The sequence below is a fragment of the Bacillus rossius genome, chromosome 1 (assembly GCF_032445375.1).
Source record: "Bacillus rossius redtenbacheri isolate Brsri chromosome 1, Brsri_v3, whole genome shotgun sequence".
NCBI classification, from domain to species: Eukaryota; Metazoa; Arthropoda; class Insecta; order Phasmatodea; family Bacillidae; genus Bacillus; species Bacillus rossius.
This window is the reverse complement of record NC_086330.1, coordinates 132510994-132527987: the sequence shown is the minus strand read 5'-3', so window position 1 is coordinate 132527987 and position 16994 is coordinate 132510994. Positions and strand designations below refer to the sequence as shown.

The 16994-nt window shown below is 40.9% G+C and overlaps 1 protein-coding gene across 2 annotated transcripts in view; it reads left to right on the top strand.

Moving 5' to 3' along the window:
- LOC134546159 (histone-lysine N-methyltransferase E(z)) overlaps positions 1 to 16994 on the top strand; it is a 96429-nt gene that overhangs the window by 40109 nt on the left and 39326 nt on the right. For both annotated transcript variants that reach the window (XM_063388727.1, XM_063388726.1), the window contains exons 8-9: positions 13132 to 13330; positions 13945 to 14192. In XM_063388727.1, coding sequence (XP_063244797.1) covers positions 13132 to 13330; positions 13945 to 14192 — 447 coding nt within the window. The remainder of the gene's footprint in view (positions 1 to 13131; positions 13331 to 13944; positions 14193 to 16994) is intronic.

The following is a 16994-nucleotide window of genomic DNA, read 5'->3' as shown; positions in this document are numbered from 1 at the left end:
AATTCTCAACATTTTCAGATGTTTTCCCCGAGGAGGCATTTAAAAAATTAAGGACACTCTATGGAATTTTTTTTTTTGATATTGTTAGGCTGAAATCTGAATTGAGTGCTATGTTTACATCTAAACATTTTGAGGGAAAGGCAGTGCAAGAAATGCACCATTTCCTGTATCAAAATGAACTCCAAAGTGGACTTCCAGAACTCTATAAACTGTGTGTAATGGTTTCAACTATTCCTGCTACATCGTCATCCGTAGAACGTTCGTTTTCTGCACTAAGACGAATAAAATCATTCACAAGAAATGCGCAAGGACAAAGTCGTTTGTCTGCACTCTCCATCATGTCCATAGAAAAAGATCTGTTGGTGCAGATGAAAGTCCGCAACTCGTTTTTCGACGAAGTCACGGAGCAGTTCTGCAGGAAAAGCCGCAGAGCCGAGTTCCATTCATTATAAGTAAATACATGGTGAGTGACAATTTGATATCTTTGTTAATTCTTCTCTCTAAGTTTATCACAAAAAATTTAATGTTGTTACCAGTTTTATGTTTAATTATTTTTTTAAAGAACTGCCTAAACAGCACCATTTTGCTCCCTGAAAACCAAAATTTTCCGGGAGAGGGCCCCCGGACCCCCCTTCTTCCGGGGGGGGGGGGGGGGGTGTAGGGGGTTTGGATGTATTCTATATTGCATGCGTTACCAAATTTGTCAGGATACGCCCCTGGTTTGCGGCTGCAATTAGCCGAGGGACGGGTGAAACGTGCGTGTGACTTAGCAAAAGCGGCAGCGAGTGACGCGACCAAGGTGCCGTTGCTTCTTGCCAGTGTGCGTGACTTGCCGGAAGTGAAGCGCTCCTATGAAGCGGATTTCATTGAGGTGGAAGCTTCGTCGGACAAAAGGAAGAATTTCAACAGTGAACAGCATCAGCGACGTTTGGTAGACTTTGAAGAGCAGTATTATACAGTCATGGCCGTCGTCGACTCTGTGAACACGAAGCCTGGGTTATCACCCGGGCCTGAAGGCAGTGCTTCAGAACTCCGTAAGTTAAATGTTGCATTACCGAAAATCACACTTCCCAGCTTTGACGGAACCCCGCAGCAGTGGTCGAATTTCTCCAATTTGTTTTCCACATTAGTTTCGGACAACACTGCTTTGTCATCTGTAGAAAAGTTGGCATACCTGAAGGGTGCTCTCGTGGGCGATCCGCTTGGGATGATTCAGTCGCTACCTTTGTCAGAGGCAAACTTTAAAGTAGCTTGGAACTTGCTCACGGAACGCTATGAGAACAAACGTTTGATTGTGTCGGCACATGTTGAGGCCCTACTACAGGCACCTGCAGCCTCAGTAGACTCACCAAGTTCTTTACGGCGGCTGTTGACAGTCATTTCTGAAAATATATCAGCACTTAAGGCATTGCAGGCCCCGGTAAACCATTGGGACATGATCCTGCTCCCTATACTGAGCAAGCGCCTAGACTCTAAGCTTCGAGTAGAGTGGGAGATGACATTAGGTCGTGAGTTTCCCAACATTAATTCCTTTTGTGCATTTCTGGAAAAACACTGTAGGGCCCAGGAAGTAGTCAGTAGTACATCTCGTACTAACACTTTGGGGAGACAGCCCTTTAAGCAGAAATACCCGACTCAATCTCAGTATCGTACAAATGCTCTCCTTACTTCAACGCAGTCTTGCTGTATGTGCAGTGCATCTCATATGTTGCACCAGTGCCCCGACTTTCATAAACTGAACCCTCAGGATCGTTTTGCTGTCGTGAAGAAAGAGAAGTTGTGTTTAAACTGCCTTGGTAAAACACACCTTTCGAAAAATTGCTTGTCTACTTTCTCGTGTCATAAATGTGGTAATAGACATCACACCTTATTGCATTTTGTAAATGATCATGTTCATGACAAAGTAGCACAAGTTTCGGATGCAGACCAAACGTCTTCTGGAGAAACTGTATCCGCAGTCTCCTTAGTCACGTCAGCTGTTGCGAGAGCTGATCACACTGTTCTGTTGTCAACAGCTCAGGTGCAGATTTTAGATGCTGCAGGTAATCCATGTGTTGTTAGGGCCTTGTTGGACACAGCAAGTCAGGCTAGTTTCCTTACTGAGCACTGCATGCAGAAGTTGCGGCTACATCGTGAGAGAACCCAAGTGCCAGTCAGTGGGTTATCAGGCACTCAGGTGAACGTTGCCAAGGCCCGTGCTTCAGTTGTAGTTATGCCAGTTGGTAGCACTGGTCCTCAGTTTGCTATTGATGTCTTTATTCTTCCACGTATAACTGGTAATTTACCCAGCGTAATGGTGTCGCCCAGTGTCCGCAAGGCAGTCTCTAGCTTAAAGTTGGCGGATCCCTCATTTGATACGCCTGGCCCCATCGACCTGCTTATCGGGGCAGATGTGTTTCCACTATTGGTTACGGGTGGCAGCATGTTGCTTTAAATTCAGTGTTTGGCTGGATCTTGATGGGAGGGGTACCCTCTAAACCAGCTCCTGCGGACTCATAATCCTTCACAGTCTCTTTGTTCTGTTCCTCCCCTCCATTGGGAGAAGTCATGAAGAAATTCTGGGAAGTTGAGGAGTACCCCACCATTAAGCATCATTCACCTGAAGATATGCGTTGTGAGAGAATGTTTGTTGAATCTCACAAGCGCATGGAGGATGGGCGCTACAGTGTATGTTTGCCATTCGACACATCCCCTGAGTTGGGAGACACTCGTGCTCAAGCCATAAATCGCCTGCTTGGTTTGGAGAGGCGCCTTAAAGGGAACCCAGATGTATCAGCAATGTACTCGGATTTCATGAAGGACTATCTGGTTGCAGGACACATGGAGAAGGTTCCTCCAGAACAAATTCATTCAGTTCCAGCATACTACATTCCTCACCACGCTGTAGTTAAACCTGACAGTTCGACCACCAAGTTACGTGTGGTGTTTGATGCCTCCGCTAAGGGCTCTACTGGAAGGTCATTGAATGACTGCCTGCTTACTGGTCCCAAACTACAGAGAGAAATAATTGATGTTTTGCTTGGCTTTCGGTCACATGCGATAGTATTCACTGCGGACATAAAACAGATGTACCGACAAATTTCTATCCATCAAATGCACCAGGATTACCAACGCATTGTCTGGCGGTCCTGTGACACTGATCCTGTTGAAGACTTTCGCTTGAGAACAGTTACTTATGGAGTATCTGCAGCCCCCTACCTAGCTCTTCGTACAATACAGCAGCTGGCTAGGGATGAGGCTGCAGCCTTTCCTCTCGCATCTAAAGTCCTGTTATCTGACATTTATGTGGACGATGTGGTCACAGGATCGAGTTACATTGATTCAGCACTGGATGTTCAAAGGGAACTTCTTTCTTGTCTTGCCAAAGGTGGCTTTAAACTACGGAAATTCATGAGCAATCACCCCGCACTTCTGGACTGGCTTCCACATGAAGATGTTGAAACACCCCAGATGTTGAGCTTTGATTCTGATTGTCAGGCTATTATCAAAGTCTTAGGACTGCAGTGGAGTCCAGGGTCAGATACATTTGCGTACAAGATTGAAGAAAGTTCCAACCATGCCACAAAAAGAACCATCCTTTCAACGATTGCTAGAATATTTGACCCACTTGGTTGGCTTTGCCCTCTGTTAATGTTCGCCAAACATCTGCTGCAGATTCTCTGGCTGCAAACTATTGACTGGGACGCTGATCTTCCATCTGAACTGGCAGACCGTTTACAGAAATTCAAACAGGAGCTCCCTTGCCTCACAGCTCTTGCTATTCCTCGTCACATACAAGGGTCTGAGGGGTGTGTTTATGAAATCCATGGTTTTTCGGATAGTTCTGAGACCGGCTTTGCTGCTGTGGTGTACTTACGTATCATAGAATCGAACAACAAAATCAACACCCATTTGCTAATCGGAAAGTCGAAAATAGCACCAGTCAAGGTCCAGTCTTTGCCTCGCCTGGAGTTGTGTGGTGCCTTATTGCTGGCGCGCCTGCTCAAACGTGTCGTTGCAACTTATCAAAAGGAGTTTAGTTTGTCATCAGTTACAGTATGGACGGACTCTCAAGTCGTTTTGGCCTGGATCAACTCCTCCCCACACCAGCTGAAAACCTTCGTGGCCAACCGAGTAAGTGAGCTTCAAGACCTGACATCCTCATCCTGGTGGCGACATGTACCATCCGAGCACAATCCGGCGGACTGTGCCTCCTGTGGCCTCCTACCTACTCAGTTGCTAAACCACCACTTGTGGTGGACAGGGCCAGTATGGTTACAAGAGCAAACTCAGTATTGGCCTTTAAAATCCCAACATGCTGTTGAAGCGGACCCAGTCCTTCTGGAACACAAGGTTGTGACGTTGGAAGCCATGACCCATAATCATGACATAGAACAGCTGGTGACCAGATTCAGCCGTCTTACCAAGTTGTTGAGGGTCACAGCATTTATGCTGCGTTTTGTTCACAACGTGCGTACTTCCCACTCAGCACGCGTATTTGGGAGCCTTACACCCTTGGAATTGGATCATGCGTTAAGGCTTTGGATGCTTCGCACACAATCTAGCTCATTCCAGAAAGACATTGATGCTCTCAGAAGAGCTCGTTGCACTTCTTCCCAGATTCGAAAGTTAGTACCCCTTTTGGATGATCATGGATTGATTAGGGTGGGCGGCAGACTGCCTCAAGCTACAATACCATTCGAGCACAAGCATCCGGTGCTTCTGCCAAAATCCGATCCTCTGACTGATCTCATCATACGCCATTATCACGACAAAAATAACCATCCAGGAGTTCAGACACTCAGGGGTATTCTGAGAGAACAGTTTTGGATCTTGGGTGACAAGGATGCCATTACTCGTTTACTGCGTACTTGCTTGCGCTGCTTCAGGCAAAGGCCCTCCTTTGCTCAACCTAAGATGGGAGATCTTCCAGCCATGAGGGTTCAGCAGATCAAGCCCTTCGCTAAGTCAGGAGTCGACTATGCTGGACCATTTCCCATCAAACTTGCTAGATTGCGCAGGGCACCCATCCTGAAGGCTTACCTTTGCATTTTTGTATGCTGTGCTACCAAAGCCGTTCACGTTGAACTTGCCTCTGATTTATCCACCGAGGCATTTCTTGCTGCTTACAAGCGCTTCATTGGTAGACGAGGGAGATCTTCAGACATTTACTCAGATTGTGGCACAAACTTTGTTGGAGCACACAATCACCTCAAGGAAGTTCAACAGCTAGTGTCGTCACCTGTTCATCAACAAGCCATCACAGATGTCGTGTCTCAGCTCGGTATTACATGGCACTTCAACCCACCTGCTGCTCCTCACTTCGGAGGCCTCTGGGAGGCTGGAGTCAAGTCGTTCAAAACCCATCTTCAGAAAGTGATTGGTGAGCAGGTGTTGACATATGAAGAGTTGTACAGTGTACTGGTCCAAGTGGAAGCCACCTTGAATTCCCGGCCGTTGTGTCCATTGAGCAGCGACCCCAATGACGTCAACGCATTGACTCCTGGTCATTTCTTGACATTGGAACCATTGGTAGCATTGCCAGAGCCTGATCTCCAGAGTGTTCCACTAAATCATCTAAATCGTTGGCAGCTTGTGGAGCGGTTACAGCAGGATTTCTGGCATCGTTGGCACAGAGACTATTTGCACACTTTGCAACAGCGAAATAAGTGGCACAAACCCGCAATGCCTCTTGTACCCCATCAGCTTGTGTTGCTCAAGGATGAGAGATCACCACCTCTACAGTGGCGCCTGGGGCGTATCCAGGACCTTCACCCTGGAAAGGATGGTGTGACACGAGTGGCTACTGTGCGCACCACCACTGGATCTCTCAAACGCCCAGTGGTCAAGCTCTGTCCTCTACCATTGTGTTGAAATGACGTTTCAAGGTGGGCGGAATGTTCAGACTGTGTATCAGTGTATATAATTTGTGTTAGTAACATTAATGTTCAGACCGTATTAGTGCTGGTAATTTGTGCTAACAACATTGGTTAGACCTCAACATATAAGAGACACTTCAAGTTTGTATTTCCCGCGCTGCTGTGTAGTGGCAACCATGCGCAAGCTTCCTCTGCCAATAGTTGGCAGCCCTGGACTTCCGGCTGGAAGTCAGTTATATTATCATCATGGCGGTGAGTAGTATAATGGTGTAGCCTCACTGTTAATTTGTTTCGTTTTAATGGCATCACTATTTATTTTCGTATACAGTCCACTCAGTTATCGCGGCATAACAGGTGCGTATACCAATAAACTGGTATTAGAACTGGTAAAAACTGGTACACGGGAGGTGGAGCTTATAGTTTTTTCCGCTAAGCTCGCATCTATTGGCTGGCTGCTGATGCAAGGTCACGAGTCTGGGCGGAGCGTTGAGTGAGTTATACTGCGTATGCGCAGCTCAGCCGGCGACTACGCCGCGCCGTAACAGCAGCTGACCGAGTACAATGACCTTTCTCCGCGTACGGCGCGATATTGACGGTAAATTTCATCAATTTGCTGCCTTTTTTTTTTTAACAGTTTACTGTGACACAATGTGTATGTAGCCCGTATTTGTTATAAACGCTGCAGGTTGCAACTGTATTTATAATTTGAAGAGGCAAATAATCTCCTTGAACAGTCAAAAAAAGCAAGCAGAATAAAATTTCAGATTTTTTTGTTAGGAAGTAATCAGAGAAACAATTTGGCTTTCATTTTTTTTTATTTTTGTCAAATGTAAATTAATAATGATTAAATACTAAAGTAAAATTTGTTGTTAGTGTGTTTGTACCTGCATTATAGTATGTGCTATTAAACAAAAAGAAAAAAATACTAAATAAGGTAAACTGTACTCCTTTTTATACTTTTCCCTTTATTTACACTTTCCTGCTTTTTACACTTTTTTACTTTGTCCCCATGAAAAGTGCAAATAAGGGGTTTTGCTGTATTTGAAAGAAGAAATCTAATATTTATTTGGACATTACCACTTATTTAATTAACGGAAATACGAAGTTGTTTGATGTGTATATTTTCTTTTAAAGACTTTTTAAACGTTATAACCTTTATCTATACATCTGCGTCGGCACAGTGTACCGCTTATAAAAATGTAACTAGTAGAGGTGGGACAACACCACACTTTCGATACTCCAAGGAAAAATATTTTGCCATTAAGTAACAATTATTACAAATAACATAAATTAGTTTTAAACTATATAAATTCACTCTTTATTACAAAAATACATACTGCAAACAACTTTAAAGTAGTGATGGTTCGAATCCCATTTTTTCGAATCGGAATCCCAAACAGTACCTCGAATCCACCCCTCGAATCCGAATCCAGTTCTCAAGGGTTAATTATAAAATAATTTATAAGTTAAGAGAAAAAATTAAACATTATGCAAAATTATTTACCCTTAAAATTTTTATTTAAAAAAACAAGGATTTTGACGCGGTCTGGATCAAGACGATTCCGTTTTTGGTCACATATGTTTCCTGCAGTGCTGAACAAGCGTTCAGAGAACACTGTCGCAGGTGGTGAACACAAATATTTTTTGGACAGTTTATGTAGCCTGGGTGAACACGCAGACTGAGTTTTCCAGTATTCGAGAATGTTTAGTTCTGGGTTAACTGTAGGATCACGTAAGAATCTGGTCACTTCATCAATTGCTGTAGAATCCGACTTGGTGGATTTAAGGCATTCAGGCATTATCTGTGAGTACAGTGATTCATGTATCCACGGAAATCGGAAAACGAAATTCAACATCCGACGGAACAATATTTTGTAGTTACCAACTTGACATTTGTTTAAAGTCCCAAATGAAGGTAAACGCTTTCCTGAAATATTTAATGGAAACTGAAAGGTGCCAACTTGGCTTCAATGGTTTTAGGCCATAAGAAATATTGTCGTGCGTCTTTTAAAATTAAGCCTCACTAAAGCATAGTGATTAATATGCCCGAAGTTAAAAGTGACGGGGTGTTTTCTCTAGTTTACCCATTATTTTTTTTTATTATTATTAGTTTTTTTTTATGTTGCTCAAAATGATTGGCTAACAAATTCATTGGTTGGCCATCACTGAATTCTCAGATAATACATATTTTAACGTTGGTAGTCTATACAAACCAAACTTGGTCCTAAAAAAATTCATAAATAGAACGTGAATCAGAATATTTAAAATTGAATTGCGATTAAAATAATAATTGTATAATGTATAAATTTTTGTCATTCATTATTTCATTGTTATTATTAAATGTGTGACCGTAACTTGTGATGAAAGTCGGCATTATTGTTGTATTACTAAGCAACAGATTTCTCGGTAAAGTTATTTTAAAAAAAAACAAGATTCATATTTAGTCTAGATCCTAAATGTGCTTTATTTTATGTTTTAGCATATTCTGAGAATACATATGTGATTTATGCTTTATTTAATGTCAATGTAGCAACAATGCATCCATGTTCATGAATATAAAGTAAGTTTCCCAAATCAGTACATACTTCATAATTTTTTTTATATAACAACGAATTAAAAGTAAAATACAGTAGAACCTCGTTAATCCGTGATGCGCTAACTCTGGAATCGGATAATCCGGGACAATTTAAAAGAGAAGAAAATAAAGAGAAGTAAAAATTGTCAGCGCTTAAAATTAACGTCACGAGGGCCGGCGGCCGGCAAACACTACAAGCCATCGCGTAGGGCCGCCAAACTCTGCAACGCTGTTTGTACCGACCCTTTGTGTCGCCCCCCTTTCAGCTGTCACATTTGTCACTCTTTAAACTTGAGGGGGATGTCCTGACATCTGCTTCCCTTCTCCCTTTGTTTGTTTCCGCCCGCCAACGCACGGCAGGCGCCTGCCGAGTGACGTGTCTGGCTGGCATTCGGCTGTACCAGGAGGAGGGGGGGGTGCAAGGTCAGCACGATCATATCTTTCTCTCTTCGGCTGTTGTAAATGACCGTGAACTAATGGCTAGGCAGTGCTGTATTTTTTTAAGCCGAGACACTAATTCGAAGACGGCCGGCCCTTACCGTGAAAGGCCTTAACCCAGCTGCACCCCGGTGTCTGAGAAGCTTGACAAGACCTTCCGGGCTTTTAATCGCTAGTCCGTGAAATTCGGTAATCCGTGATTATCTCGGTCCTGACCATCACATATTAACGAGGTTCTACTGTACCTCAATAGGATGTGTTCCAAGGAAAAGGTATACAGGCCAAGTAAATTGTAAGCATTTAAGTTACATCAATATTTTTCCTCGAATCCCGAATCTTTTCCCTCGAATTTCGAATCTTTCGAATACTAGAGATTCGGTGGGATTCGAGGATTCGAGGATTCGACTGGCCCATCCCTACTTTAAAGACTTGAGTATAAAATCAATATAAAAAATAGAAGCGAAATACAAACTATCTTGAAGAGAGTTAGCCCTTTATTTTCCAGTACACTTTTTTTTACCGCGAACAAATATACATAAAGATAGCGCTCGCTTAAATAAAATTGCCGCAAACAATGACAGTTCGCGCTGGTGGCGCCAATTTACGTCACTATACGATCGTTGCAATTGAAAACATTCATAATATCAATATAAATCTCTGGTACTTACCATACACGAGAGACGAAACACGTACTTACTTTATCATGTCGACTGTTATTACGAGGCATGTTATTGCTACTATTGCGACGGATTGCGAGTGGAGTCAATTAATGTGAATTTTAAGTGCTCGATATTCCTACAATTTTTTTTTTTTTTTTCAAATTTCCTGTGAATTCAATGTCAGAAGTGTTACGTACGAAAAACGTAACTTCTTAAACACGAAACAAAAACCACTTAACCTTACTTTACCGTTTTTTTACTATTGGCAAGTTGCAGTAACGACTTATATACCGTGTTTTATCACAGAATCGTCGCACGCGTGTAACCTTCGCACGCGTGTAATCGTCGCAACCATATTTTTGGCTGTCAAAATTGGGATAAAAAAACTTCTCGCGTAAAAGTCGCATGATGTTTTTGGTCCCGCTAGTAGATGCCGAACGCTTTGTGTAGGTATCTTTTCCATATAAAACAATGTATTTTAAAGTATAAATCTAATATTTATTCGTTCATTACCACTTACTTAATAAATTAACGGAAAAATACGACGTTGTTTGGCGTGTAAATTTTCTTACAAAGACGTTTTTAAAAGTTATTTCCTTTATCTGATCGTCTGCGGCGCCGCGGTGTAGGTAAAATCTAAAATTTAATTTCGGTCATTACCACTTATTTATTTAATTAACGGAAATACAAAGTTGTCTGACATGTAAATATTTTTTAAAGACGTTTTTAAACTGTATTTCCTTTATCTGATTGTCTGCGTTACCGCGGCGTACCACTTATAAAAATGTAGCCAGCGCATCATTCATGTTTGGTTATGTTGCTTCTCGTATAGAGCGCGCGCACGTAGTCGAATATCGAAATCTCGCCGATTGGATCCAACTCGCGCACTCTCTGTCAGGTGCCGAGTTAACTACATTTGATAGCCCGCATTCTTTCGTGGCAAGTGTGTACACTACGACACGTTAGTTCACGCGTTCGCGTTAGAGTTTTGATTTATTCTGATGTAAGCCTATTGGTTGTCATAAAATAAGTAATAAGCTGTTCTAGTACAGTAGAACCCCTGTCATACACCTTTCAACGGAGGGCATAAAAATGGTGTATGATGCGGGAAAGTGTATGAAAAGGGAATGGCAATAAAAATTTTTTTTTCCAATATAGCATACCAGCACAATGTCAGATTAAACTTAAATACATAATGTGTAAATAATTGCATTATATTAATGAAAGATATGAATTCCTCATTATATATACATATAATAAAACCACCAGAAATGTAAAATACAGTCCATAATCAAGTCAAGCTGACATGAGAAACAGTGGCCTTAAAAATGTTATGAAGTCCTTTCATGGAGGGGGGAAAAGTTACCAAGCCTAAATTAGAAATAAAAAAAATAGGCTATTGTAAAAAAAATTAGAAATTTTTGCTGTTTTGTTTCATTTTACAAACAACTTTATACAACAGAACAATTTTCAATAAAATTTTAACTTGAGAAACGTAAAATACAAAACAATCCGATCGTAAGAAAAACAATAACAAACTGGTATATTCAGTTCAAAGATTAATGAATGCACAAAATATGAGATCCGTGCCTTGGTAAAGCGCGTGCACCATTTTCATAATCATTGCTAGTTTGCGTCACTAGTCTCGCTTGGTGCTGGCCATAGATGCTACTAGCGAAGTGCACAGTCTTAGCGATGTGCACAGTCTTCCTGATGCTGATACTATCCATATCTATGGTGCGATAAAGTTATTTTCTTACATTTGCAAAGGTAAACAATGAAAGTTTTTCAAAATAAAAGCATTAAAACGTAGTTTATCAGGAGGAATATAACAAAAAATTTTGTGAATTTTAGGACTTTTCCGCTTCATAAAAACGTATGAAACGGGAAATTAATGATTTTATAAGTGTATGTTCCGGGAAAGTAAACCATTGTAAATATAGTACTTTCGGCGGGACCAAAATTAATTGGCGTATGACACGGGAAAATGTATGAAATGGGAACATATCATCGAGGTTCTACTGTAGTTGTATTTTGTACGATGGCAACTCAAAACTTAATTCAATACAAATGAACAAGCATTCCGGTATCGAAAAAATGTATCGAACTTACAGTTTCGATACTCGATACTTTGCGATACCGTCAAGTATCGAAGGTATCGAGGTATCAAAGTATCGAAAATCCCATCACTAGTAACTAGCTCTCGTTGGCATCATTCATGTTTGGTTATGTTGCTTCCTGTATAGAGCGTGCACACGTAGTCGAATATTGATATGTATTGATATCTCACCGATTGCATGCAACGCGCACTCTGTTTCGAGTGCCCAGTTAACAACATTTGATGGTCCACACTCTGTCGTGGTAAGTGTGTACTACGACGATAGTTATGCGTTAGTTCAGGCTTGCATTTGGGTCACAGATTATGTTTTTCTATTTAAAGTTTAAGAAAGGTTTTTGTTGCATGACCTATTAATTTCAATTGTTTGGCGGGCTTTTGTATACCCTTTTTTTTTTTTTTTTTTGATAAAAGAAATGTACTTTCCATGAATGCATTTTCTTTTTATAAATAACTTTACCTAACAAAAAATTTTTTTTTCTCATAAAAATTGCATGCCTACTTTTCAAACTTGATTTTAGTATAAAATGTGCGACGATTATGCAATAAAACACTGTATGTTTGATGTCGATAAACTCCGGCATTGTTTAACCGATCACCATGAAAGTTGGCATATCAAAATGTTTTTTCATGAAGAAGGTTTTTATGCTATCCATTTTTTTGTAACTCGCCGCTAGATGGCGCTGCTGTGCATCAACTTCTACACCTTTCAACTGATTGCCATGGGTAAACAGAAAATCTAAGTCATAGACATACAAACAGCAATTGTGTGTCATTTCTCTATGTTCACCACACTGTCATATAGCACTATCCGTTTTACTGTAACTCAACGGACAATATATCACCCTGTGTTCAGCCCGGGCTGCGCCGGGTACTGCAGCTAGTAGTGTTTAAAAGAGAATTTACACATCTAAAACATTTTATTTCAGTTAATGAGATAAGTAATGGCCTAATGGGTAATGTTCTAGTGAACAATGGATTTAAACTTAAATAAAAAAATTGTCTGATACGGAAAACTAAGATTTTGGGTAACGTCAAAAAATTACATCTTATGGAGGAATTGGCAAGACCAAAACATTTGACTGTATTAGATAGGAAATTATATTGTGAAGGTACATCTTAAATGAGTTTTATTATAATTGCTGTATTTTCTAAATGGTTATCACACCACCTGATTGCTACTTAAAAACTGTCCTGCGATCTTTGGCAAAGTCATGTTTACTGCCTACACAAAGCACTGGGAACCTAATAGTAGGACCAAAAACATCATGCAATTTTTATGCGGGAGTTTTTTTTTTTAAATTTTGACACCCTAAAACTACAGTGGGACGATAAAGTGATAAAACACAGTACTTAGAATTTATAGCGGTCAAAGTCTGAATTTTCAATGAAGCACCTGTAAAACAAGACTCACCTCACTTTGAACAGGATGTATGTTGCTTTGTGAGTGCGGTGACACCCTCTGCAGCGTGCAGAATGTTGCAGGAAGGGATGCGCGAGAAGCTGGCAGCATTGGCGCAGACGAAGGAGCGCGAGGAGAGAGAGAGCCAGGCCGCGGAGGCCCAAGCCGTGGGCCCCGAGCAGGGCAAGCAGCAGAAGCCTCGCAAAGTGCGCAAACAAGCCTCTGTGGATTCTGGTAATGAGGCCAGCTCAGAGGACAGTAACGACAGCAAGTATGACAAAGGTGGGTGCTCCTAATTATTTCCGGAACAGGAAATTAGATGATGTATGTACATTTATTAGCTTTTAAAACATTTAAACTGTTTTATGGTAATAATAGAATGTGTATGTAACCAGGTTTTGAAGAAATGTTTAGAACCTAGAAGCTGTTTAATTTTTTGATTGTTGCTAATGTTAAGGACTGCTGCTACGTAACATTACATCTGAACTAAGTGCAAGTCAAATACTGTCGGAAGATGCTTTGTAGAAATGTTTCAGAACAATAGTGCCTCTTTTGACCTTTAATCATATTAAAGACAGTCTTCGTGGATATAGTGGTAAAATTATTTACTTTTTCAGGTGTGTGTGGCTAGTGGTGACGGTTTTTGCAGGAAACACGGCATGGCGGTGTTAACTGTTACATTTCGGATGATCAGGGCATGAGTCCCGGTTCAACCATTCCTTATTTAGGTTTCACTTAATTTTCAAAATTCGTCCATTGCAATTGCTGAGATTGTTCCAGATTGTAGGCCGTGGCACATTTAGTCTTCAGTGCCCTTGTGTTTCCACCCGTAACGACTTCGTAGTTGCCGAGACGTTAAGCCCAGTAAGTGAGCAGTAGTGTTGTGTGCTGCACAGAAATGAAGCGGAACTCGAGCAAGGAAGCGCAGGGCGCAGCGAAGCCCACCACCAGCTGCGCCCTGCTGGAGGGCCCGCAGGAGCCAGTGTCCACACGCACGTCCTTCTCCCTGCTGGGCGTGCACAGCCCGGAGGAGGGCCGGGAGTGGATCGGGGCAGAGCAGTCCCTCTTCCGCGCCCTGCACAAGGTCTTCCTCACCAACTACTGCGCCATCGCACAGCTCATGCTCACCAAGACGTGCCAGCAGGTGCTGTTTCTGTGTGGCTAGCAGCAATAGGACAAACGGGCATAACATGGAAAAGTCTGGGGATTTTCAGCAGCAGTAGTAGTCGGGAAATATATTTTACTAATGAGGTTAATGAAAAATTATTGTTACAGCCAAGACTTATTTTAAATCTGTCCTTTCTCCTTATTTATCATTAATCAGCTCCAAATTAGAGTATTTTTCAGTTATTTGGAATTCAATTAACACCTCTGATATTTAAAAATAGAAATGATTTAAAACAAAGTGTTCAAAATCGTTAATCTCAAAAATCTTCACCACCATGATCTGTCTAATTTTTCTGATCTCAGATCACATCTAGATGCTATTTTCACTAAAAATGTCTATTGCTCAAAACTAGGGATGGGGCGACCGAATCCAATATCTGCCGAATCCGCCGAATCCTAGGGATTCGAAGATTCGGCGGGTCTGATATAGGATTCGTCAAAGGATTCGGTTTTTTACTATTTACGGAAAAAAATTACAGTTAAACTTGCTTACGAGGTCCCGCATGGTAGGTTTTTCCGTATAAAGCGTTTAAATTGCCCGAGGTCTCATCATTTACGCCATTAAATGTGTGATATAAAGTCAGTTAAAATTTTTTCTGAAACTTCCTGTCTCAAATAATGGCGAACGTAAATATGAAGAAAAGACAAATGAACAACAACATACGAAGAAATATTGATGATGTACCATAACTACAGTACAAACCCAATAGTTATTTTAAGATAATTACCATAATAAGAACTAAAGATTCTTTGTAGAATACCATAATTACTACAGAAGCATGATAGCTACCATATTTGCACTATAGTTACCATAACAACCGAGATGTATATTTACCGTGATAGTAATGTATTATTTATTTATGACATATTAAATTAAAGAACATTGTTGAAAAAAAAAAGGATGTTAAACTTTGATATGTACGGTTGGCACATGATGCTAAGAAATTATGCGATGTGAAAGAATGCAGTACTACTACGAAAAGTGAAAATGGTATGGATTTTTAGGTTATGGCAGTCTCTTTCGTTTTTCAGTAATATCGGCCGAATATTAACAAGCGTACTGTATCGGAAGTCGGCAGAAATGCCGATTCAACTAAATATTGGCAAAATCGGCTTCTTCAATACAGCTCTACATTTAATGACATGATTAAACATATTTCAGACTTCAGGATATTGAAAAAGACTTTAATTTCCATGTAGGTTTATGTTTGTATGTTTTTTTTGCAAGTGTAAATTGAATGAAGTAAAATGCTTTTATTTTTATTACTTTCAATTGATTAAACTTTAATGACCAGTTACAGATATTTATGACACTAATTTTGAGGTTAAGCAATTTTACTAAAGCATTCCAGCCAAGCAGGTTGCCAGCGAGACACACTTCTCTTGAAACACTATCTCCAATCTTAGAGCTAAATTAACTCCTGAACGTGCAGAACAAATTATTGTTCTGCATGATAGATTAAAGAACAGAATTTAGTAAGACTCTGTGACAATCTCTCTCAGAATTATTGTGCTGAAAAGTGGAAATGTTGAAACAATGTGAATGTACTTTTCAAACAACATGATTTTTGGTGCTAAGTTTGTTGAAGCTCAGTAAGGACTCCAGAAAAATTGACAAGGATGAAATTTTCCCAAAGATATGTTACATTTACACAAACATATACTTGGTTATGTTAGTTGGATGATATCAGTTACTAATGAATAGGGACCTGAAAAAATCGCGATCGCGATAAACCCGAAAAATAACGCGAATTTTGATGTTTTGAAGCTAAAATGCGATTTTCTCATTTTTTCCGTCTTTGTCAGGAATTTCAACACAAAAGCATGAATGTTACGTTTCTTCTCCCCAATACCAAGAACCATCACGGTATCTTCACATGCTGGGCCAAGGGTTAGAACAGCTTAGTTGAAAAACTACACGCTTTGCCTTTAAAATGCGTTACTTGTGCCAGTTTTGGCCACTGTTATTTTTCTTTATGGCTTTTGAAATGTTTACAGAGGGCTGGAAGAGCTTAGTTGAGAAACTACACGTTTTGCGCAGGGTGCTGGGTGAGTAAGCTTGGTTGAAAAACAACACTCTTTGCGTCTAAACTGTGTTACTTATGCCTGTTTTGACGCTGTTGGTTTTACTGCCTTGGAAATGTCTCCGTGAAGCTGTAGCGAGAGGGGACAGGGGGGTGACAGGTTACGACACTTTGGACTTTCCCTGAAAAGGATTTACGATTGGGGGGAGGGAGGGAGGGAGGGAGACAGCGCTAATGGAACTAGCCACAGGATGCCTCAGCCTTCCTCCTTGCTTTGTTACTGCCGTGAAAGGCTGCCCCCTCCCCTTGTCAAACATCTATCTTTCCTCCGCTGCCCCCTCCCCTTGTCTAACATCTATCTTTCCTCTGGCGCTCCACATCCTCTGTTTATATGTTAGCGCTCAGAACGTCTTTTATGCTGCAGGCGACCAAACTATTTTTTTTATAGCTGCCTGCTTGTTGTTTTAATATACCCTTGTAAACATTGCCGTTATCAACATTTCCAGGCTTAAATGTTAATTGCTCCACATAATAAATGCCAAAAAATGTGGTTAGTGCAAGGCAACGAGCTGATGAGTTCAAAAGTGATGGTATTTATGCATCCGATGCTGTTACACTAATGTGTAAATACTGTAACTGCAGAGTTACATTTGAGAGAAAAGATTCTGTGGCAAAGCACATAAAAAGTGACAAACATGTGAATGCCAAGCAAAAATTCTCTAGTGGTCCTTCCGATAGGAAATTGCAGACATCTG